Source organism: Trichomonas vaginalis, chromosome III, assembly GCF_026262505.1.
Source record: "Trichomonas vaginalis G3 chromosome III, whole genome shotgun sequence".
NCBI classification, from domain to species: Eukaryota; Parabasalia; order Trichomonadida; family Trichomonadidae; genus Trichomonas; species Trichomonas vaginalis.
In genome coordinates, this window is record NC_067205.1 from 19,073,920 (window position 1) to 19,100,056 (window position 26,137).

At 30.7% G+C, this 26,137-nt stretch overlaps 6 protein-coding genes and 2 pseudogenes across 8 annotated transcripts, besides 2 other annotated features; 7 read left to right on the top strand and 1 right to left on the bottom strand.

The window, feature by feature from the left end:
* Nucleotides 1-11,064: part of a mobile genetic element that runs on past the window's edge.
* On the top strand, nt 1,118-1,999 carry TVAGG3_0728580 (uncharacterized protein; the record flags this gene model as incomplete). The annotated part of the gene is made up of 1 exon (XM_051244414.1): nt 1,118-1,999. A coding segment is annotated over one exon (882 nt), but the record flags the coding sequence as incomplete, so codon positions are not given.
* On the top strand, nt 2,102-2,644 carry TVAGG3_0728590 (uncharacterized protein; the record flags this gene model as incomplete). The annotated part of the gene is made up of 1 exon (XM_051244415.1): nt 2,102-2,644. A coding segment is annotated over one exon (543 nt), but the record flags the coding sequence as incomplete, so codon positions are not given.
* On the top strand, nt 4,032-4,592 carry TVAGG3_0728600 (uncharacterized protein; the record flags this gene model as incomplete). The annotated part of the gene is made up of 1 exon (XM_051244416.1): nt 4,032-4,592. A coding segment is annotated over one exon (561 nt), but the record flags the coding sequence as incomplete, so codon positions are not given.
* TVAGG3_0728610 lies at nt 7,016-8,381 on the top strand (annotated as a pseudogene). Its single transcript has one exon. A coding segment is annotated over exon 1 (1,366 nt).
* Nucleotides 11,065-13,155: 2,091 nt separating the features above from the next.
* Nucleotides 13,156-16,064, top strand: TVAGG3_0728620 (uncharacterized protein; the record flags this gene model as incomplete). The annotated part of the gene is made up of 1 exon (XM_001291639.2): nt 13,156-13,621. A coding segment is annotated over one exon (466 nt), but the record flags the coding sequence as incomplete, so codon positions are not given.
* A 209-nt stretch (nt 16,065-16,273) lies between these two features.
* TVAGG3_0728630 (uncharacterized protein) lies at nt 16,274-16,612 on the top strand (the record flags this gene model as incomplete). Its single annotated transcript, XM_001294597.1, has 1 exon — nt 16,274-16,612. One exon carries the CDS (start codon nt 16,274-16,276, stop codon nt 16,610-16,612), a length of 339 nt encoding a protein of 112 aa, XP_001294598.1.
* Nucleotides 16,613-18,335: 1,723 nt separating this feature from the next.
* On the bottom strand, nt 18,336-19,190 carry TVAGG3_0728640 (synaptogyrin family; the record flags this gene model as incomplete). The annotated part of the gene is made up of 1 exon (XM_051244417.1): nt 18,336-19,190. One exon carries the CDS (start codon nt 19,188-19,190, stop codon nt 18,336-18,338), a length of 855 nt encoding a protein of 284 aa, XP_051091004.1.
* Nucleotides 19,191-20,964: 1,774 nt separating this feature from the next.
* Nucleotides 20,965-22,267: a mobile genetic element.
* On the top strand, nt 21,061-22,187 carry TVAGG3_0728660 (annotated as a pseudogene). Its single transcript has one exon. A coding segment is annotated over exon 1 (1,127 nt).
* Nucleotides 22,268-26,137: the final 3,870 nt, after the last annotated feature.

Genomic DNA, 26,137 nt, shown 5'->3' on the forward strand with positions numbered 1-26,137 from the left:
GAAACTTTCAACTCACAAGTTACAGTACAAGTGAAAGCTTATCCAATCATTCAGGGTGAAAATGACACTTACTGTTCAAAGGTGACAAATCCTCCTCAGGTTTGGTTTACTAGGACTACATATTGGACATGGACACCGGATGAAGGTTTGAAATATCATCCAACAGGTACACCACCACAGTATAGAAGTTCATATGATGAAATATTGATGAATAGAAATGTTTAAAATTATAAATTTATTTTTGATTAAATGGATTTAAATTCATCCACCCCTTATGAAGAATTAGCGGGAGTATATAATACATACGTAGATGATATGATTAATGAAGCATTGAGTGATAATAGAAATGCTCTATCTAAGGAAAAATTAATGAAAATTCCATATTCTGAATGTTATTTAAATTCAATCACTGCAGCAATTGGTAAACAGAATAAAGGTAAAACATTAACGATATTAAAACAAATTATCATTATTGCTAACACTTCACCCTATTCACACGTGTTAATTTATATCAACCGTTCAGGTTCACCTTCAGATGATACATTTGAATCTTTAAAGCATTTAATCAAAATTCCAATTATTTATTTATCACAAGAAGAAGCAGAAGATTATTTAAAAAACTTTTTAATGTATAAAGAATTATATAATACAATCAAGAAGCAAGGATTAGAGGATAAAATTATTGATAAACAACGGGATGAATTATTTGAAACACTTTCTATTTCAAATTTTGATAAAGAATTTTTGCATTCACTAATTTTTCTAGATGATGCCGTGAAATCAAAACTAATAACTAATGAGAAATCATATTTTAATCAGTTATTAACTCAATGTCGACACATTCAGTGTTCATTCTTTATGGCTGTTCAATATTTCAAAGCATTAAGCACAAACATTAAATCAAACCTGTCCACCCTTTTCATTTTCAGTGGTTTTAGTCGTCAACAGTTGAACGTTATGCTTTATCAAGTGAATTTACCAATGAGCATTAATGAACTTTACACACAATATCAGCAATTAGGTGAACATGGAAAAATAATAGTTGATTTAAATAAAGGAAGTGTTAAATTTGATTAACTTTTTATAATTAATTTTTATTTTTTATTTATAATTAAACATGACAGAAATAGCAAATCTTCTACAGGTTCCATTAAAACAAGGGACAAACAAAAAGGGTGCATATAATAGAACTATGAAAGTTCCAGACGGAATGAAAGAATTAGTTCATATTGTTGCTGGTCTTCAAAAAGATGTTAAACAAATGAGAAACGTTTTAACATTACCAGAAGCTCAAGCATATGCCAAACGTCATGGACCAAATTGGGAAGCACACGAAGCAGACATTACGGGTCCAAATGGAAAACCTGATGGTATAAATGAAGTTTTCGTTACTGATGGTCAAGGTAATATTAAAGTCATAAATGGTTACAAATTAACGATAACTGATTATCCTAAACGTAAAGCATATAATGAACGTTATCCTATACAATTTGATGAAAATGGAAAAGCTGTTAAACAATACATTGGAGAAGGTGAAAATGGTCCAATTAATTCATACCGTTATAATCCATATTCTTATTTCAATGAAGAATTAAATGCTATTGAAGAGGGACCGGATGGATTACCACGATATGTTAATCAGTTTGATGGTCAATATGCAAATTTGAGACCTGAAATTCCAGCTAAGAAATTCTTTAAAGTTGCTTTATTCGATCCAGTGTTCAATGAACAGAAAGAAGCAATGAAAGCAGAATTTAAACCAATTCAAGTGGCAAGAATTTCTTCATCTTCACTTTCAGAAGCGTTCAAGGAATTGATAAAGAAACCACTTTATTCTCAACAAGGTTATAACTTTGATTTAATTAAAGAAAGTGATAGATGTAAATTAGAAAAATCAGATGGTTTTAAGAATGCATGTAATGAAATGATTAAAGATATTGTAAATGATAAAATAAGACTGGAAGAAACTCAAAGCAATATCAATAACATAATTGGTGCAGTTACAAAGAAAGTATAAGCAAACAATGATGAACCTTGGGATATTACCGTAACAACTAAATAAAACTTTAAATATATTTTTCTTTTTTTTATTCAATTATAAATGAGAAGACGTTTCACAAGTCAAAAGAACACAAACGCAAAAGCAGAGATTACGGTTGGTTATAACGTAAATGATGATAAATCACGAATTATTCAAAATGTTAAAGTTAATGTTAGCCCTGAATTAACAAGGTCAGCAACTCAACCAAATTTATTAACTCGTGACTTACCGAAAAAGGAGGAGGAGCAAAATAAAGAAGATGGAGACCCAATCATTTTATCTGAACCTGGTAAAGAACCTGTTGAAATTCCCACTTATCCAACATACCCCCCACCTCTTTCATCAAACATCGAGAACCCAGGAATCTACGATTCCAGTCGCAATGCGCCATATAAAATAGACATTAATTCTGAATTAATGAAAATTTACCGTGATATAATAATTAATAATTATGATTCAATAATAAATTTAATTGACCAATCAGGTTTAATTATTTTACCTTATGAATCATTAATTCACATTATCGCCATTCTTTGTGATGTTCAAGATTCAGACGTTAAGATTCAATTTTTCATAGATGATGAGGTTTCATGCTGCGGAACAGTTGCAAAAATAAATCCTATAAAGGATATTAGCACAATTAAGATATCAAAGAACGGAACAACAACTGAACTTCATTTAACATATAATGATATTTATAATAAAATAGTTGATGAATATAAAATATCACTTGAAAAATTCTTTGTTAAGGCTATTTAATATTCAAGCATTAACATTATCGAATAATAATCCTTTGAATCATAATCGATAATAATTGACCTTTCACCGGTTTCTATCGTTTGTTTTATTTCTTTTTGTTCCCCACTATCTGGATCGGTCATTGTAATTGTTTTTGTTATAGTATCAGCTTTATCTTTAACTTCAATCTTTTTTTCCATCAGGATATTTAAACCAAAATTCCAAAAATTCGATATTGTCAATCTGTTCATATTTTAATCTATCAATTACATTTTTAATACCATCTGAAAATCTTATGAAATGGTCATTATATGGGTTTGATTGAACTAAATTTGAATGAAGTGAAATATAACCTGTTGATGAATATGACATTGACTCATATTTTCTGAAAACACTAAAATTTATAACATGAATGAATTTCTTATTCGTTGAATTTATGAATTCTTGAGGTAATCTTATTCTAGTTTTATTTATCACTGGAAAATAACGCTTTACCATATTTTTAATCGTAATAAAAATGTCAATTATCAATATTATTTCGAATAATAACTGTGAATTAAATTTAACAGTTAGCGGAATTTATAATGTTACTCTCGTTTCTGTGAGTGGGAAATTTAATCCCATTCTTTTAGACCCTTCAGATTATATATCATTTATTAAAGATGACCATGAAAAAACGTATGATATGTATATAAATAATGTGATAGCGAAATGGGATATTAACACGATTTTAAGTTATTTAAATGAATCATTTATCGTATGGTATGAAGAAAATTTTAAATCAAAACCCGATAAACTTTTTGAACTTGATGAAATAAATAACCTTATTAAATTTCCGCTGAAAATTAAATTTTGTACTCCTCATCTTCGTTCATTGTTGGGGATATTAAATTTTGAAAAAGATGTTGGGGATGTTTTGTATTCTGACACTGGTTCCAATTTCATTTTAATCAAATGTGATAAAGTTAATACCCCAATGAGATTTTCACATCAAACATTAGACCCTAACTCTTACCCATCAATACAAAACATTTTATCCATCAACTTAAACACATTTTCTTTATCATATCCGTTTCAATTGTCTGGGAATTCATTTATTCTTCATTCAAAAGATTTATCAAATATTAAATTTAGAATAACTGACCTATTTGATTGTGATTTAGAATTCATGAATGAAATATTATGGCAATTTCAAATAGAAAAAATAGGTGATGAGATAACTGATTAAATATTTATTTTTAAATCATAATAAATGATTAAACAACAGCAACCACAGCAACTTAAGGCACAAAGCACCCAGGTCCCTCAGACCATTACATACGCCATATATGCATATAATTCAAAGACGGCAGAACAAACGCAAAGGTTGAAATATGGAGATTTGGAGATAGTATTGAAAAATGACCATTTCGAATTCGTTTGCAAAGGTGGTGCGGTGATATCAAATATAAAAGAAATTTTATTTATGAATTCAAAAATTAAAGGTATAACGGATGATATAACATCAATTCCACCAGAAGAACAAAGATATTACGCATTAAATGCATTTCCTAAAGTTTTGAAGATTGGAAGATTTAATTTAAATGAGGAATTCATAAAAGGTTTCCTAAATGACATAATGAAGAAAGCAGATAAGGAATATGTGGATAGTGAGTTAATGAAGAAGGCAAATTTGGTTTATGTTAACGAAAAAGATAATGAAATTAAAGAAATGGTTGAATGGTATCATGAATGGACATCAAAGATTTTAAAAACTAAAGCCGATACAGGATGGGTTTCAGGATGTTTAGACCTTAAAGCGGATAAGGAATATGTTAACGATGAGTTAAATAAGAAAGCAGATAAGGAATATGTGGATAGTGAGTTAAATAAGAAAGCTAATATATCATTTGTTAATGAAGAAATAAACAATCAGAGGTCTATTTTTACTCCGCCATTTTTAAATTTTATGAAATCATCAGATAAAACCTTTGATATAGATTCTTTTGAATGGATATGTTTCGATGGAGTGACCATGTATTTATTTTATACAGCTGGAGTGCTTTATTATTTTAAAACAAATGATTTTAAAAACTATGAATCATTTACTCCATCTGTTTTGAATCCTGATACACGAAAGCCAATCATTAATCCAAGAATTTTATATGTTGAATATAATAACGGTAAATTTATGGGAATGATAACGGTTGAAGATGATTTTTGCCCTTGTTATTCATTCGATTGTATCCAATGGTTCAAATGTAATTTAAATCAAGATGCTAAATTTAAATATTCAAATAATCCTATTAGATGTGTTAATAATAAATGGGTACTAATTTATGAAGTCAATCAAATTTTCATTAGTGAGGATGGGATAAATTATTATATGTTTAGTATGATGTCATCAGATTTGAAAATTGATTATACAAGTAAGTGGTATTACATTAACAACATGTATTTTATCCTACAAAATGATAAAATTTATAGATCATCTTCAATATCACAAGGTCAATTTGAACAAATTTTTCAAGCTGATGGAGACATTGAAGCTTTATGTTATGGATCAAATGTTTATGTTCTCGTTTCAGGTGAAATGGTCTATTCATATCCTGTAAGTTATAACAGACATATTTATTTATCACAGGATTTATCAAATTGGGAATTGGTTTATTCATTCACTCCAAAACTTACTCAAAATTATAGATTTACAAATTTATTTTATATTGATGGGTATTTCATTGCTTTAGGATGTGGTGATTTAGTAAATATCAGTAGTGATGGAAGAAACTGGTCTGAAATCACAAAATTTCAAGATGTTAGAAAAGCAATTTTCAAAAATAATACGTTAATATTGATAACAAGACCAGTTTTAAATACTCACCCAAATTCAATATTATATAATAAATTCAATATTCATAATGGATTAAATACAATTCTTGAGATGATTTACCCCATTGGTTCTATTTATACGTCAATGAACTCAACAAATCCTTCAGAAGTTTTAGGTTTCGGTATGTGGGAACAGATTGTAGATAAATTCCTCTATTGTGCTAGATATTCAAAGCAAACAGGAGGTTCGAAGAAAATTACTGAAGCAAACCTTCCACCGCACACTCATACAGGAACTACAAACTTTTCTGGTGACCATAGCCACTCATTAAGAGACCACCCATTATACAACTCAGACTATAAAGCTGGCAATGATGTTTTATCTCCAGATTATAACCATTCAGCAAAAAAGACTTTTCGACCAACTGAACCAGGAGGAAATCAGTCACACACTTTCACAACAAATCCAACAGGCTTGGGTAAAGATTACATGCCACCATTTGTGACTATATTCGCATGGTACCGTGTTTATTGAATGAACTAAATATATTTTATGTCTGTAATTAATTAGGTAATGAAGTAATGGATGAACTACAGAAATAAATGTTTACGTTAATGTTTATGTTAATGTTTTCAGGTCATTCAATAATTAATTATTTTTGAAGAACTGAAGGTGTCACTATGTCACCATGTGTCACTCGGTTATTTAACTTCTCTGAAAAAATGAGACAACATGACATTTAGACAACAACACAGGAGGAAGTAGTTATGTTATAATTATTTTTGAATAACTGAAGGTGTCACTATGTCACTCGGTTATTTAACTCATGACATTTAGACAACAACACAGGAGGAAGGTAGTTATGAATTATTTTTGAATAACTGAAGGTGTCACTATGTCACTCGGTTATTTAACTCATGACATTTAGACAACAACACAGGTCATTCAATAATTAATTATTTTTGAAGAACTGAAGGTGTCACTATGTCACCATGTGTCACTCGGTTATTTAACTTCTCTGAAAAAATGAGACAACATGACATTTTGACAACAACACAGGAGGAAGGTAGTTATGAATTATTTTTGAATAACTGAAGGTGTCACTATGTCACTCGGTTATTTAACTCATGACATTTAGACAACAACACAGGAGGAAGGTAGTTATGAATTATTTTTGAATAACTGAAGGTGTCACTATGTCACTCGGTTATTTAACTCATGACATTTAGACAACAACACAGGTCATTCAATAATTAATTATTTTTGAAGAACTGAAGGTGTCACTATGTCACCATGTGTCACTCGGTTATTTAACTTCTCTGAAAAAATGAGACAACATGACATTTTGACAACATTTACGAAAATTTGATGCAGCCCAAAAATAAAGTTAGTTTTAAAATTATTTTTATTTTTTTATTCCTATATAAATGACAGCAACAAACAGCAACAGTAACTTTATCGTTTCTGATGAACAAGTTATTGATTCATTAGTTGAGGAATTAGTTGTGGCAGAAACTAAAACCCTCAACGAAAGAATTGGTGAAAACAAGATTGATTTACATAACTACCTCAAACATGATGGAGGAAGAGGAAGGAAAACTGGTGTGGCTTTATTACTAAATAAAATTTCAAATTTAACGATTATAGATGTTGATATCAATAAATCATACAATGATGAACTTAAAGAAACAGTTAGAAAAGACATTTTATCAAAACTTTCGGATAAAGATGTTATCGTTAAAACCGCATCAGGAGGTCTTCACATTTATTGCAACACTAATTTCTTCTATGCAGTTTCGAACAGAATGATTAAATGTTATTCCTGCAATGATTATGATATTGACATAATGACTTCTATTGATGATTCAAAGCGTTCATTAGTAGTTATGGCTGATTCAAGAGTTCGCAAGAATGCATCAGAACCAATCAATACATACTCATTCATTCGTGGAAGTTATGATTCAACATTAACCAGAACAGTAAACGATATATTAAATGATTTGAATATTAAGGTAAGAGTTGAACAGAAGAGCGAAGAAATAAAGAGTATAATGAATGAAAACAAAGATGTAAACATTGACGATAAACTTGCCCAGAGCATAGTTGATGGCATCTGTGATTTTGAAGTACATAATGATGGTGGAAACATGAATTTAGAAAAAGAAGTTACATTATTCACACTGTTTCAAGCAATTAATTCGTTACCTAATCATTTAATTAATGAAGCATACGATAACGTTTATAATTTCTGCAATTTAACTGAAAATGCAAAAAGTAATTTTGAAAAAGCACGTAGTAGATATGCACATTTAATGATTTCTCCATTTGTTTTGGTGAAGATTCTAAAACTTTATCAAAAGGAATATTATGATGAATATGTTTTACCTTTATTACGTAAGCCAAAAATAACATTTGATATCAAACTTGATGACTCGTTTTTGATAACAGATATTAGACGCAGGGCTGAAAATCATCAGTATAAAAACAGTTCTGAAGTAATTGAGGATTTATCACGTGTAATCCGTTTTGTAGATTGTGGAAACAAATATTTCATTCAAAAGGACTATAATATCCACGACAAAATGAATCAAATATCATTTGTTCTTCAGTCAAACATGAAAGAGTCACTCAAAATGATTAAATTATTTAAAGAAGAAGGTAAAACCATAACAGCATGGGACGTACTATTAAATCAATTGTCTTCATTAACCGTTAAGGGTGTTTGCTTTAAATCTGATTCTCCAGATGTTTTTCTCAACGTTTCAGGGTTATAAATACAACATTCTTGAAAAGCTTGATTACTCAAAAATTGAGATGTTTATGAATTTCATTAAAGAAGCCATTTGTGATAATAACGATGAAGTGTATAAATACCTTCTCGGCTGGATTGCATCAATGATTCAACATCCTGGAATCAAGAATGAAACAGCAATTATTTTGAAAGGACTTCAAGGAACAGGTAAAAACAGATTTACAGACATTATTCTGAACTTCTCGCAGGTTATTCATGTAAAAACATTACTGAAATAAGTGAGCTAACGGGTAATTTCAACTCAGTAGTTGAAAATAAAATGTTTCTTGTACTTAATGAACTCAAGAATGTAGGTGAAGATAGACTCGCAAACTTCAACGCTTTTGAAATCAATTATTACGGATAATGAGATTAGAATTAATGAAAAGAATCAGAAGAACAGCTCAGAATGTTGCCAATTTCATTTTCGTAACTAATAACGTCTACCCCGTCAAAATTGAAGTTGGAGACAGAAGATACGTAGTTTTAAGGGTTAATGGTAAATTCAAGGGTCAATTTGATTACTTCAAGAATTTAATGGATTCATGCACTAAGGAATTTTATGATAACCTTTTAATATTTTATGCAATATGACCTTTCATCATTTAATGTACGAATCATAGATGACTGAAGCCAAACAAGATTTAATCGAGTTATCAACAAATCCTTTAGATGTATGGATAAATACACATTATGATGAATTGAGTGCAGGTATGACGTGTAAAAATGCTCTATTCTGCAAACCATCAGACATGAAAGACAAGAATTTCCAAATGAGCATTAAGGATAAATGTGATAAGAAACAGGTAAGAATAGATGGTAAACAAACATGGTGTTATGTTTTGAAAGAAGAAATGAAAGGATTATATAAACAGGTTGAACCAAACGATAATGAGGATTCATTTACTGACGATGAAATACCTGTAAATGATGCTTTATAAAGTATGATTGGAATTTATTTTTGCATTAATCCTCCTGTGTTGTCAAAATGTCATGTTGTCTCATTTTTTCAGAGAAGTTAAATAACCGAGTGACACATGGTGACGTAGTGACACCTTCAGTTCTTCAAAAATGCTTCATAAGTGCCTTCCTCATTAATCCTCCTGTGTTGTCAAAATGTCATGTTGTCTCATTTTTTCAGAGAAGTTAAATAACCGAGTGACACATGGTGACGTAGTGACACCTTCAGTTCTTCAAAAATGCTTCATAAGTGCCTTCCTCATTAATCCTCCTGTGTTGTCAAAATGTCATGTTGTCTCATTTTTTCAGAGAAGTTAAATAACCGAGTGACACATGGTGACGTAGTGACACCTTCAGTTCTTCAAAAATAATTAATTATTGAATAACCTGAAACCATTAATGAAAACATTATTTTTGGGTCATTTACACTCATTACGATGAAGTCATGACAAATCATTTCCGGGACTGTTGTCAAAATGTCATGTTGTCACAAACTTTAGAACGGCATAATTTAAATTTTTATTTTTATCATAAATGGATACCCCACAAGCTCAAAATTTACCACGAATCATAACAAGGGAGGAAATGATAAAAATGATGCAAGAACATGTTAAAAATAACAAACCACTAAAACTGAGAAAATGTGGTTATGCAGTAATGATGGAAAGAGAGACGTTGTCGAAGAGGAATAAAAATTAAATTTGGATTGAGTTTAAAAATTCATCTTTATTAAATTCATCTCTTCCAATCAATTTATTTATTCTATTAAATTCTTTTATTTTTGCTTCACTCAGTTTAATGATTGAACGATAAGTTTCTAATTTTTCGATTATTTCTTTCCTCTCTTTATCGTTTTCAACCCCACCGCATTGTGGCTTCTTTTTGTAATAGCATATTTTTTGATTTAATTCTGTTTAGTTTCTTTTTATATTCATCGTCTGGACTCTTGACTGCTTCGTTGTCACTCATTTCTTACGAAATAAAAAAAATTAAATATTATTTAAATATAATGGAGTAATAAAATAAATCGGAATTTCTATTAATTTATTGTCAACTTCAACTAATGCATTGCCGTTAATATATCTAACAAATTCAGCTATTGTGTCAAATCTTCGTCTTCTTTTTGTCATTGATTTAATCAGTTTTTCCATAATCGAGATGAATTAAAACTTTATCCCTTGTTTAAAATTCATGAGCCCCGAATTAATTTGTTCACGTTTAACATCATTCAACCTTTCCATTTGCTTTCTAATATATTCCCATTTTTTTGAAATATCATTTTTCATTCCACCGGTTTCATGTTTATTGTTCTATGCCATGTATTATATAATAATATACTAACTGTTGTATGATGGAGTCATGATTTCCATCCCAGTATATCTGACCGTTAACCCCTAACGCATCTCTAAGAGTTCTCATTACCGCATCAACTATTTTATTATGAAACGTATATGGAGAGGATGAAAAGAAAAAATTAATTTGTGGGAAATAATGAGTCATAGCTGCCTGAAATCCTTTATCACCATCACCCCTGATATTATCTACTCTTTCATGATCTAGTAAGTATTGAATAGCTCTTCGTGTTTCCTGTTCTGTTTTCCCTTTCACCGGAATGCAATATAAATATCTAGTGTTAATGTTAATGGCAAATAAATAAGTAACGTTTCCTTTTGAATATTCCAGATGATCGATTTCGTATGAATATGGATATGGAGCAAATGAAGGGCGACTAAATTTTTCCTTTAACGGTTGAATTTTCGGGTCAATTGGTTTATTTAATATCTTGAAATCCTTTTTAAAATCTTTTTGCTTTCTTTAATGTTTGAAATGGATATAATAAAGTGAATGATGAAGGATTAACTGAAGGAGGAGGAGGTACTGTCGTTGGAGGTTTTGGTGTTGCAAGTGGTTTAATTTTATCTGCTTTGATTTTGGATTTCATTCCTTCCTTCATTAATTCTGGATGTATTCTATTCATTTGTTTTAAATATGCTGTATATAAAGGTTTGATATACTTTCCGCTTCGAGTTTATGTTGAAGGATGAATTCCAAAAGTTGATCTTCATTTAAAAGTCGGGCTGAATATGGTTTAACTAATGAATCATAAATTAAAGCTTGTGCATCATTTATGGTCTGAAGGACCTGGGTGTTTTGTTCCTTTTGTTTTTGTGGCTCAGGATTATATAATTTATATAATTCATCAATATCTTCTTCTGTTAATACTTTATTTTTGAAATCTTTCAACTGTTTAAGCTGTGATTTGTTTTTCCCTTTGATATTCATTATTTTTAATTTTGTCTTTAATTTCAGAAATTATTTTATTATGATATTTCAAAATTTCATTTTTATAATATGGATAATAATATTCCATATCATCACCCGTTATATTATTATTATATTTTTGGAGATATGATTTTAATTCATAATAACTAAGAAATTTTTGATTAAGTACTAAATCATCAATTAAATTTTTTAAATCTGTGTTATCCATTTATATAAAAATAAAATCAATGTTTTAAGGGTGCCCACCTCTTTGAATCATAGTATCAAAACCATCATTAACGGTTCCTTTTGTCTCTTCTGTGGTATTTTATTAAATAAATGGCATACAACATCCATTTTCACAACATACAGCCTTAGTGTGTGCTCCTGTTAATGCAGTCTTACCAATTGTTAAGCGAGTCATTGACCCATTTTTAAGTTGTAAATTAATATTCTGACCATCAAATATCAATTTATCATTTATTATATCTAAATAAAAATTAGAATATAAGTGATGAAATATATTTTTTAATGACTATTATGCTAATAATAAAAAATTATTTGAAGAATTGACAACGTGTAAATTGAATAAAATGTTTAAAGTTGATGGATTCAAAATTTCAAAAATAAAAGGAGTGGTTAGTTTGAAATCTATTCCTCAATCAAGAATCACCTCATTAATGAAAATAGATGATTTAACAAAAAGAATAGAAATTATTGAAGAGCGAATAAATCAAATTATTGATTTCATAAATTCAAATAATCATTAGTTTCAATTTCTTTTTCTCGTTTATGAGGTCTTTGATTATGACTTCATTGATTCCATTCATGATTTAAACACTTGTTTTAATTAATCGCGGAATACCTGACATCATCTATATATAGCTTCTTTTATAAAAGATAAAATAAATTATTTTTTATTTCATTATGTATGGGCTGAGTGTAAATGTCTTACAATTTTGAAAATTTTTTAAATCTTGATTTATTCAAAAACGTAAGAATAAAAACCGTAAGAATCATACATTTTTTTACTTCATATGTTAAAAAAAATGATACAAAATCGTTCAATATTGTATGAATTCTTACGTTTACAAAAAAAGTCACACAACCCATCAACATATACTACTTTAAAGGAATTTACGATATCGTATCGTAAAACTGGAATTCAGATCAAAGAAAAAAAAACAATTGAGTTTACCCTAGAAGCAAAGGAATAATTTTATTATTCAGATGATGAAAATATCTATATTAACGAAGCAAAGAGAAAATGTTCACATACTTATGCTTATAAGGCGTTAATCTTTACGAATCAAATTGAGCTTACATTTAATAGGAGATGAAATCAAATCAGCTAACTCAATCTTATAAGTATGTATCAAAATGTTTTATCCAATGATCACAATTCGCGATATTTGGACTACGTTGAATCTTAAATCAGGAAAAGTTTACTTCAAAGCTTGCGTATGTGAGAAACCAAACTACAAAAAATTATAGACTCTCAAAATAATCATAAACAAGAATTGCACAGGTCTTACAGATTTTTATGTTTCTCCGATGTTCAATGGCAATCAAAAACACGCATTCCCAGATTTCATACCGATCGTCCCTACAGAAAACATCTTAAAGTGTCATTTGCTGATTCAATTTTATCATGTTGAAGAAAATTCTAAGATCAAAGAGAAAGCGATCGATACAGCAGTTATTCCATTAAGTTGCATCTCAGGTAATAACAATACATCTGTAGAAGTCGAGCTTTTCTCAGAACCAGGCAAAGTTTCTAAAGATGCCAACGTAACTCTGCAAACACCAAAGAAATCAGAAGGTTTGTCATTACAGATCACTATCCCTCCATTCTACTTCCCTCCTCAAAACATGGCTACGGCATTGACTGATAATTTCGATATTCCAAGTTTGTCTGGAATTGACGAGTCATATGCTGATCTTTACATCATCCCTCTTTTCTGCCGACTTATTAAGAAGCGCGATTCTAAAGTTCTCCCAACATTGGTTCAATTATTGATCACATTTGGCGATGGCGGTAGAACATCACTTCGAAAGTGGTTGTTCAATCATTTCGATCCACAAACAATTGGTGATGACTTCCCAACATTCTATCCGGAAGCGATTAAAGCATTTTGTCATGAAATCATTGAAGGAAAGATCGAAACAACAATCATTCCAGACTTTTCAACATCTTTACCACTTATTCTTGACATTATGCAGATTGTTTTCTCCGATGGCAAACTTCAATCAACAGCTCAAGACTTAATTACAATTAACAACTCACTTCTTGACTTGATTTGCTTCTTATTGACTAAGGATGTTGATTGCAATTCCATTACAGAGTCATTGGGACTCTTCTTCTTCCATAATCTTTCAGATCTTGGAAATGAAGAAATCGTACGATTCGTTTACATATTCCTTCGAACTATATCTAAGGTCAGACCCATAATTGCACATCCAATGTCTGCTACACGAGTTCAATGGATTTTCTTATCTCCATTATCTCTTTCTAAGCACTTCTTGATCAACATGACTAACAACATGAAACCATTATCAACGAACGCTATGTATTCACCTTATTCTAAACTTACATCACAATTTTTGTTGTCGACACAACAATGTTTTGGCGGTCGTGATCCCGACACATTTGCACTTTGTGCAGGCTTTTTAGCTCGATTGTTATCTAACTTAGATGAGATTTGTTATAGTATTCGACAACGAATCGCATTTGCTTTATTCCCTCTTATTGATTTATGTTCTAATCATTTTGAATCCCCATTATTTATGTCTAACAAACGAATGCAAATTGCATTGATTCCATTTGTTTTATTCTTAATCAAAAACAGTGAACAGAAGCAGTTATTATCATTCTTCCATTCATTATCTATCTCATTCAAGTGTCATTTCATTTCATTCCTTAAATTGACCGGAAAAATCATCATTGACACATTGGATGTCATCAAACCAACATATGAATGTCCACAAATTAACTTGAATCTTCTTGATTTGCTGACACATATTTACATCAAATTTTTGTTTGACGTCAAATCAGAATTAGGTGTTTGCATGAACGAAGTCATCCAGTTAATTGAAGTTTTGTTGTGTCGATACCAACCAACAGATAACTACAAGTATTTGTATTTACTTTGTGATTCATTATTCGAATCATATCCATTAGAACGTAATTTCATCATCATGTCTACTAAATTAATTATGTACAAACAAGCAAAATCACGTGCATTGAGTACCGCATTGATTATTAACAGTTTCAAACAAGATTACAATCGATATGAACAAGTTAATGTTTCCACACTTTCATTCATTGATGAATACGCAACAATTCTTTTAGAAAACAAAGTTTCAATGATTCCTATGTTTAAAGAATATATTTTGATAATTAAAGAACTTACACCAGACAATAAATCACTTAAAAAGAAAGTTAGTGATCGAATGGATTCTGCTTTATCCATTGCAGATATTGTTGAAAAACAGAAATCATCAAAACAAGCATTGTCCATTCGTTGTCAACAATTAATGTCATTGGCTGATGAAAACATGGACTTTCCAAACATGCGCTTAAAGTGGTTGAGTGAATTAGTTCGTATCAATATCGAATCCGGTGATTATATCTCAGCGTTTGTTTCACAATTACATTGTACATGTTTAATTGCTACGGTTGTTGAACATCGTTCTAAACATGAAAAACTCGAAAATAAAAAGAAGAACGAACGATTGCCTAAACCACCCGGTTTCCATTTATCAACGACACAACCAATCAGAACGGCAAACAATGTCTATGATTACGGCCGATCTAGAACATATCAAGAATTCTTCTTCATTCCTTCAGTTCAAGTCGAAACTAAAGTTAAAGTTGATGCAGGAATGCCGATGCCGAAATTTTGTTGTCTGATTTTAATGAAAATCTTTTGATTGAATATTTGAATTCATCTGTTTGGTTATGCGAAGAAGCACAGTTATATTATACATTGCGCGGTTTGTCATCAATGGCATTACGTGTTCTTTATCAGAACCGCGATTACGGCCGGTCTAAAGAAATCTGTTCTAAATTGTCCAATTATTTGTCTAGTATTTCTACAGGAAACACAGTTGGTGTCAGTGTTCCATTGTCATTCTTCATGGTTGAAGAAGACAAGGCGGCAAGAAAGATCAACGAATATACTGCTGCAAGAAGACGGAAACAATCCATTTTGTTCAACAACTGAAGAATCGCGAAGGAATTGTTTGTCCAACAGATTATTGCGATCATCATGAGGAATGCAAAGGTGATGGTATTTGTTTGATCCAATTAGAGCCATCGGATGATAAAATCGAAGGTGATGAAGCTCCTCATTCATGGGATAAGTTCCGATCCGTTGTTTCTATCAATAAACAATCACAGAAATCATCTGAAGAACTGAAGAATCCTATTAAAACTCTTTACATCGAAACATCAGAAAAATTACATTTTATCATCAAGGTGTTTCTATCAAGAAGATTGAGATCCAGGGAAGTTTGTGTTAAAGAATTATGTGTTAATACATTGAACCGAGCATTCACATCTCTTGATCAACTTGTGAAAGACTTCGATCCATATCTTTCTATGCCCATTGGTGCATTCAAGGATTCACCAATGGTTATTTTCGGAAAAGATCTTTGTCGATACAAAGAAATGCTTTATACAACATTGCAACATCCTAACTGTGCACGTGACTGTTTGAGTTTTATCAAACAAAAGTATCCAGAACTTCTTGAAGAAAACGTTTCTAAGTTCTCAGAATGTCTTGTTAAAGCACTTAAACAACATCGAAGAGCAGTGAACGAACTTTTGATTGAATTTGAATCCGGTGACGAAATCGATAAAATCAAATCCGATCTGGATGATTGCACAGAAATGATCAACAAGTTCTGCAAAGACTTCGAAGTTGATATGATTGACGATCAAACAGTTTATGAAGGTATTGTTGATCCAATGTCATCATTTTGTGCATATGAAAATGAGTATGAATAAAAACATAATATTTTTTTTAATATTTTAAAGTTTATTATAATGTGTTAAAAGATCACTGCATTAGTTTACAACTTAACACCCGAAGATATTTTTCTCCTATGAAAGAATTGATATTTTTGGATTTATCTCTAAAATACAAACTACGCCAGACTTTCAAAATCATCCCTTTAATTTAGAATTAATTCCCAAGACTACTATAAACAGAATTTAATAATTTTTACAATATTTCTATTTGGTTTACAACATTATACATGAAGTTACCATTGACTATGATCGATTGATATCATTATTATTTCTATATTTTTCTCGTTATTTGTTTGAAAAATGCAGAAGATATGAAAAATTATTAATTTTTATCGTTTAGTAATAAACAAAATAGAAATATGATATTTACCAAAAAGAAAATTCATTGATGGACATTTTGAACAAATTTTATTTTCTTTCTTTGGTACAAATAATAATACTATTTCAAGATTTCCTTCACATGGACGTAATCCAATGAATGTCAAATTATTCTGAAATGATTCTGTTCCTTGATCTGATACATCAACTGTTCCATCAGTTGATAAATCATCAATACTACATCGATAGATATAAATCTGCCCATCCCAACCTGCTTCAAATAATTTTCCTTTGTTAATCTCAGGATTGTTTTGGAAAGATGAATCGAAAATATCAAGTCTATAACCAAAAATATAAACAATTCCCCAATTTTTATAATTTTGAGAATTATTTATATAATTACATCGGTCAATTCTTCCTGGACATTTCCAAAACTGAGTAATCAATCCGTCAGTTGCGTTTAAATTCTCAAAATTACAAAATGAAACATTTACTGTTGATTCAACATTATAATAACCAAAACCTGGATCTATTGATGAAATACAGTTAGAAATGTTTGTTTTTGAAAGTGATCCAAAACCATAATTTTGGTAAATCATACAATTTGCTGAACTATCTCCTCCATTACAAATTGATCCTTGGAGGATTGTACTGTTGATTTTTCCTTTGAAATGAAGAAATTGGCCATATACAGTAGATTTACTTTCAAATGAACAGAATTTATCAATAATAATGGCAGTATTATTAGAATTTTCAATATATACTGTACCTGGACCTTTTGAAAAAACGTTTTCGCAAAGTAAAATCGAGTAATCATTTGTATTTTCGAATTTAACTGCTCTATCTTGTAGCTTAATGAACTTACAGATGTATGCAAAGCATTTGTCTTCTGTTGCAGTGACTTGTTGGTTTTCACCTGTAATGACTGAAGAAGGAGGATCAATTCCTTCATAATAAAGACGCCAAATACTATTTGTAACTTCTTCACAATGAACATGTTTTCTAAAAGCAATTAATTTGAACTTGGTTTAGAGCCAAAAAGACTCCCGAATTAAATTTTAAAAATGATAGGGGGTAACACCACGGTGAACTTCCTTCCTATAATTCAAAATTAAAATTAATTTCAAGTACTAATTTTGAATGTTTGAATCATTCTATATTATCAGCAAAACAGCGGAGTTGAATTACAATATGAGCAATAACTTTTGAATAGAATATTCTTGATAAAGTGAAATGGGAGTGATTTTATATTAAGAATATAGGTTTTGCACAATCAAACTATATGAAATGGTTTAAATTTGGAGATTTCTGTAAGACAATATATTTTTTATAGAAGTTCATATAGAAAAATCAAATGTAAATTTTTATTCAATAAGAAAATTTAAACTTCTTCACCTACATCAGTATTTGTTGTTGATGATTTGTATTTTCGGATAACAATAAATGCAATAATAAATATTGCAATTTCAATAATAATACCAATGACGATTCCAGAAATTGCACCAGCTGGAGCTTTATTACTAGAACTATTCTTCTGATTATCAGTACCTGAAGTTTCATTCGATGTTTGTGTTTTTGGTAACCATAATGGTTTCAAATTTCCATTATCATATTGAGGATAGCCTTCATTTGATATCTTTGGATCATCAAATTTAAAATCAGAAAGTTCGATCCTTCCGTCAATTAATAAAATGTTAATATAGTTTGTATGACTACATGAATAAATCTCTGATTCCTTTAAATCTTCTGATAGTAATAATTCATTGTTATTATTTTTACAATAAATATGACTCCTAGACTTACTTTGTGGTCCTATATAATATCTTACTTTCACTGAAAACGGTGAGTAAGAATAGATATATTGATTTGTATTAGAAGACTCAAAATAATATGCTGATTGCATTTCGGAAATTGTGTTAACTGAATAATTATATTTGGAAGACCAAAATGATTTCTTTATGAAGAAAACTAATATATTTTGTGGTCCATTTGTTGATGAAAGAATCGATGAATCATCTGTGTAATTATCTTCGCGTTTGATCCCTTCAGCATTTGACATAACAACAATCTGTTCGCATTTTGTCATACAAATGACTTTTATCATTGTTGAATCAATTTTAAGTGTTTTAAGCTCATCTGAAAAAATGACTTCAACTTTTTTAGCATCTTTAAATGCAGGAAGACAACCATCAACATCGAATATTCCTGATATTTCATATTCAACACTTTTTTCCATATCAATATGAACACAAGTCCCATAATTTTCATGGATATCAGTAAAATATAGATTTCCTTGATAGTAACCATAACTTGATTGACTAATTCTTTTTACATAATGTGTTGGTTTATTTGCATAAGCAATTATTAAATGTGAGTTTGTTAATTGTGGCAATTCATAAGTAAAATCTTTAACATTGATAACTACACTTACATGCATATCAGATGAATAACGTTCCGAAATTCCATTATATTGAAGAACTAAATTTGGCTGGCGACCTTTTATTCTAAGTAAAATTGATTTTTCATATTCATGTTCATTTTCATTTATTAATGAATAAACAGGCTTCAATGGTTCTCCATTTTCGAGCATAAACATATTTGCATTTCTAAATACAGCAATTGTTATATATGAAGACCAAGCCCTAATTTGAATTGTTTTTACTTCATCGTTTGTAAATTGAAGAGTTAATTCATCATCAGATACATATGGAGGCAATACAGCATCAATTTGTCTGATATCTCTTGCTTCATTCATTTTATTTGTTGATTTAATTTTTTGTTTATGCATACCCCGAGACGGATTTATTGAATGCAGTATCCGTGTATAATTTTCTTCGATCGATGACGAATGATGAAATAGTAGGTGAAGCATCAAAAATTTTAAAATACGTGATTATATCAAAATTCTGAAAGCGCCGTTATAATTGAAAACTACAATCTATAAATTAATGAAATTATAATGAAGAATGCTTTTATAAATATTTTTCAGATTCAGATTCAGATTTTAAAGGAATTTACGATATCGTATCGTAAAACTGGAATTCGGATCAAAGAAAAAAAAACAATTGAGTTTATCTTAGATCATAAGGAATAATTTTATTATTCAGATGATGAAAATATCTATATTAACGAAGCAAAGAGAAAATGTTCACATACTTATGCTTATAAGGCGTTAATCTTTACGAATCAAATTGAGCTTACATTTAATAGGAGATTATATCAAATCAGCTAGGTCAATCTTATAAGTATGTATCAAAATGTTTTATCCAATCATCACAATTCGCGATATTTGGACTACGTTGAATCTTAAATCAGGAAAAGTTTACTTCAAAGCTTGCGTATGTGAGAAACCAAACTACAAAAGATTATAGACTCTCAAAATAATCATAAACAAGAATTGCACAGGTCTTACAGATTTTTATGTTTCTCCGATGTTCAATGGCAATCCAAAACACCCATTCCCAGATTTCATACCGATCGTCCCTACAGAAAACATCTTAAAGTGTCATTTGCTGATTCAATTTTATCATGTTGAAGAAAATTCTAAGATCAAAGAGAAAGCGATCGATACAGCAGTTATTCCATTAAGTTGCATCTCAGGTAATAACAATACATCTGTAGAAGTCGAGCTTTTCGCAGAAGCAGGCAAAGTTTCTAAAGATGCCAACGTAACTCTGCAAACACCAAAGAAATCAGAAGGTTTGTCATTACAGATCACTATCCCTCCATTCTACTTCCCTCCTCAAAACATGGCTACCGCATTGACTGATAATTTCGATATTCCAAGTTTGTCTGGAGTTGACGAGTCATATGCTGATCTTTACATCATCCCTCTTTTCTGCCGACTTATTAAGAAGCGCGATTCTAAAGTTCTCCCAACATTGGTTAAATTATTGATCACATTTGGCGATGGCGGTAGAACATCACTTCGAAAGTGGTTGTTCAATCATTTCGATCCACAAACAATTGGTGATGACTTCCCAACATTCTATCCAGAAGCGATTAAAGTATAGGGTGTCCAAAGGTGCGTTTAGCACAGCGCTCTATATGAGACTATTAAAGGAGATATATGCTGATTATAAATATATAATAAAAAATATGAATATATGTATATGATGAGTATGTTGTATTTTGGCGCCATGCCGGGATATAAAATGAATTTTGAGACAGGAGGCGGTTTCGCGGGAAATTTTGGCGGGATTTTTTCATTTTTTTAATGAATCATAAAGAAAACATCCTCGCTCTTGCAAAAAAATGCAAAGACTGTAAAAAAATCTACGAGATATTGGTAAAATGCTTCGGTATGGATGCTCCTAGCTATTCCACTGTAATGTATCATGTTAGGATGTATCACTTCATGAACAAAAAGGCGCCCATCATAAAAATTGACAAAAAATCGCCGGATCAAAGAAAAATCAAAGCAATTCTTCAAGCGCTAGATGAAGACCCAAGAGCATCACTCAGAAGGATAGAGGAGATGACAAAGATACCACGTACAACAGTCAGTTATTATCTGCACAATTATTTGAACTACAAACTAGCGTATACACGTTGGGTTCCGCACAACCTTAATTCAGTTCAAAAAAAATCTAGAGTCCAATCTTCGAAAGAGCTCCTCTCTATATTGGGTGCGTATCAATCCAAGAAGTTTCGCTTTTTAGTAACAGGGGACGAGTCTTGGTTTCAATATGCAACAGAAGCCAAAATCATGTGGATCCCGAAGGATGAAAATCCGCAAACATTCCCGAAGAAAAAAATTGACACACCAATGATGATGTTGTCGGTTTTTTGGGGCGTGAATGGCATCATCGCAATTGATATTCTTCAAAAACCTAATACGATGAATGCTCAGTATCTAATTGACAATGTTCTTACTCAAATTATCAATTCTGATGAGTTTGAGAAATCCAAACAACAAAAACAAAAGTTTGCAATTCATTTTGATAATTCAAGAGTTCACAAAAGTCATAAGGTAATGAATTACTTGGTGGAAAACAATGTCAAAGTTGTTCCAAACCCAATTTATTCACCTGATATTGCACCCTCTGACTTTTATTTATTCGGCACGCTAAAAAAGAGAGCTGAAGGACGCGAATTCGCGAGTCCAGATGATCTTGAAAATTTTGTAAGAGAGCAATTTGAGCAATTTTCTCATGATGATTTAAAGCGTGTCTTTGAAGCCTGGATCGATCGCTGCGAACGCGTGATTGAATCCAATGGTGATTATATTTAAATAAACTTTATATATATGTAACTTGTTTATTTCTATTCGCAGTATTCAGGTTTGTGCTAAACACACCTTTGGACACCCTATATTTTGTCATGAAATCATTGAAGGAAAGATCGAAACAACAATCATTCCAGACTTTTCAACATCTTTACCACTTATTCTTGACATTATGCAGATTGTTTTCTCCGATGGCAAACTTCAATCAACAGCTCAAGACTTAATTACAATTAACAACTCACTTCTTGACTTGATTTGCTTCTTATTGACTAAGGATATTGATTGCAATTCCATTACAGAGTCATTGGGACTCTTCTTCTTCCATAATCTTTCAGATCTTGGAAATGAAGAAATCGTACGATTCGTTTACACATTCCTTCGAACTATATCTAAGGTCAGACCCATAATTGCACATCCAATGTCTGCTACACGAGTTCAATGGATTTTCTTATCTCCATTATCTCTTTCTAAGCACTTCTTGATCAACATGACTAACAACATGAAACCATTATCAACGAACGCTATGTATTCACCTTATTCTAAACTTACATCACAATTTTTGTTGTCGACACAACAATGTTTTGGCGGTCGTGATCCCGACACATTTGCACTTTGTGCAGGCTTTTTAGCTCGATTGTTATCTAACTTAGATGAGATTTGTTATAGTATTCGACAACGAATCGCATTTGCTTTATTCCCTCTTATTGATTTATGTTCTAATCATTTTGAATCCCCATTATTTATGTCTAACAAACGAATGCAAATTGCATTGATTCCATTTGTTTTATTCTTAATCAAGAACAGTGAACAGAAGCAGTTATTATCATTCTTCCATTCATTATCTATCTCATTCAAGTGTCATTTCATTTCATTCCTTAAATTGACCGGAAAAATCATCATTGACACATTGGATGTCATCAAACCAACATATGAATGTCCACAAATTAACTTGAATCTTCTTGATTTGCTGACACATATTTACATCAAATTTTTGTTTGACGTCAAATCAGAATTAGGTGTTTGCATGAACGAAGTCATCCAGTTAATTGAAGTTTTGTTGTGTCGATACCAACCAACAGATAACTACAAGTATTTGTATTTACTTTGTGATTCATTATTCGAATCATATCCATTAGAACGTAATTTCATCATCATGTCTACTAAATTAATTATGTACAAACAAGCAAAATCACGTGCATTGAGTACCGCATTGATTATTAACAGTTTCAAACAAGATTACAATCGATATGAACAAGTTAATGTTTCCACACTTTCATTCATTGATGAATACGCAACAATTCTTTTAGAAAACAAAGTTTCAATGATTCCTATGTTTAAAGAATATATTTTGATAATTAAAGAACTTACACCAGACAATAAATCACTTAAAAAGAAAGTTAGTGATCGAATGGATTCTGCTTTATCCATTGCAGATATTGTTGAAAAACAGAAATCATCAAAACAAGCATTGTCCATTCGTTGTCAACAATTAATGTCATTGGCTGATGAAAACATGGACTTTCCAAACATGCGCTTAAAGTGGTTGAGTGAATTAGTTCGTATCAATATCGAATCCGGTGATTATATCTCAGCGTTTGTTTCACAATTACATTGTACATGTTTAATTGCTACGGTTGTTGAACATCGTTCTAAACATGAAAAACTCGAAAAAAAAAGAAGAACGAACGATTGCCTAAACCACCCGGTTTCCATTTATCAACGACACAACCAATCAGAACGGCAAACAATGTCTATGATTACGGCCGATCTAGAACATATCAAGAATTCTTCTTCATTCCTTCAGTTCAAGTCGAAACTAAAGTTAAAGTTGATGCAGGAATGCCGATGCCGAAATTTTGTTGTCTGATTTTAATGAAAATCTTTTGATTGAATATTTGAATTCATCTGTTTGGTTATGCGAAGAAGCACAGTTATATTATACATTGCGCGGTTTGTCATCAATGGCATTACGTGTTCTTTATCAGAACCGCGATTACGGCCGGTCTAAAGAAATCTGTTCTAAATTGTCCAATTATTTGTCTAGTATTTCTACAGGAAACACAGTTGGTGTCAGTGTTCCATTGTCATTCTTCATGGTGAAAAGACAAGGCGGCAAGAAAGATCAACGAATATACTGCTGCAAGAAGACGGAAACAATCCATTTTGTTCAACAACTGAAGAATCGCGAAGGAATTGTTTGTCCAACAGATTATTGCGATCATCATGAGGAATGCAAAGGTGATGGTATTTGTTTGATCCAATTAGAGCCATCGGATGATAAAATCGAAGGTGATGAAGCTCCTCATTCATGGGATAAGTTCCGATCCGTTGCTATCTATCAATAAACAATCACAGAAATCATCTGAAGAACTGAAGAATCCTATTAAAACTCTTTACATCGAAACATCAGAAAAATTACCATTTTATCATCAAGGTGTTTCTATCAAGAAGATCGAGATCCAGGAAGTTCGTGTTAAAGAATTATGTGTTAATACATTGAACCGAGCATTCACATCTCTTGATCAACTTGTAAAGACTTCGATCCATATCTTTCTATGCCCATTGGTGCATTCAAGGATTCACCAATGGTTATTTTCGGAAAAGATCTTTGTCGATACAAAGAAATGCTTTATACAACATTGCAACATCCTAACTGTGCACGTGACTGTTTGAGTTTTATCAAACAAAAGTATCCAGAACTTCTTGAAGAAAACGTTTCTAAGTTCTCAGAATGTCTTGTTAAAGCACTTAAACAACATCGAAGAGCAGTGAACGAACTTTTGATTGAATTTGAATCCGGTGACGAAATCGATAAAATCAAATCCGATCTGGATGATTGCACAGAAATGATCAACAAGTTCTGCAAAGACTTCGAAGTTGATATGATTGACGATCAAACAGTTTATGAAGGTATTGTTGATCCAATGTCATCATTTTGTGCATATGAAAATGAGTATGATTAAAAACATAATATTTTTTTTAATATTTTAAAGTTTATTATAATGTGTTAAAAGATCACTGCCTTAGTTTACAACTTAACACCCGAAGATATTTTTCTCCTATGAAAGAATTGATATTTTTGGATTTATCTCTAAAATACAAACTACGCCAGACTTTCAAAATCATCCCTTTAATTTAGAATTAATTCCCAAGACTACTATAAACAGAATTTAATAATTTTTACAATATTTCTATTTGGTTTACAACATTATACATGAAGTTCATTGATTGACTATGATCGAATTGATATCATTATTATTTCTATATTTTTCTCGTTATTTGTTTGAAAAATGCAGAAGATATGAAAAATTATTAATTTTTATCGTTTAGTAATAAACAAAATAGAAATATGATATTTACCAAAAAGAAAATTCATTGATGGACATGAACAAATTTTATTTTCTTTCTTTGGTACAAATAATAATACTATTTCAAGATTTCCTTCACATGGACGTAATCCAATGAATGTCAAATTATTCTTGAAATGAAACTTCTTTCTTTCTGATATCAACTGTTCCATCAGTTGATAAATCATCAATACTACATCGATAGATATAAATCTGCCCATCCCAACCTGCTTCAAATAATTTTCCTTTGTTAATCTCAGGATTGTTTTGGAAAGATGAATCGAAAATATCAAGTCTATAAAAAATATAAACAATTCCCCAATTTTATAATTTTGAGAATTATTTATATAATTACATCGGTCAATTCTTCCTGGACATTCCAAAACGTAATCAATCCGTCAGTTGCGTTTAAATTCTCAAAATTACAAAACAAAATGAAACATTTACTGTTGATTCACATATTAATAACCAAAACCTGGATCTATTGATGAAATACAGTTAGAAATGTTTGTTTTTGAAAGTGATCCAAAACCATAATTTTGGTAAATCATACATTTGCTGAACTTTCCTCCATTACAAATTGATCCTTGGAGGATTGTACTGTTGATT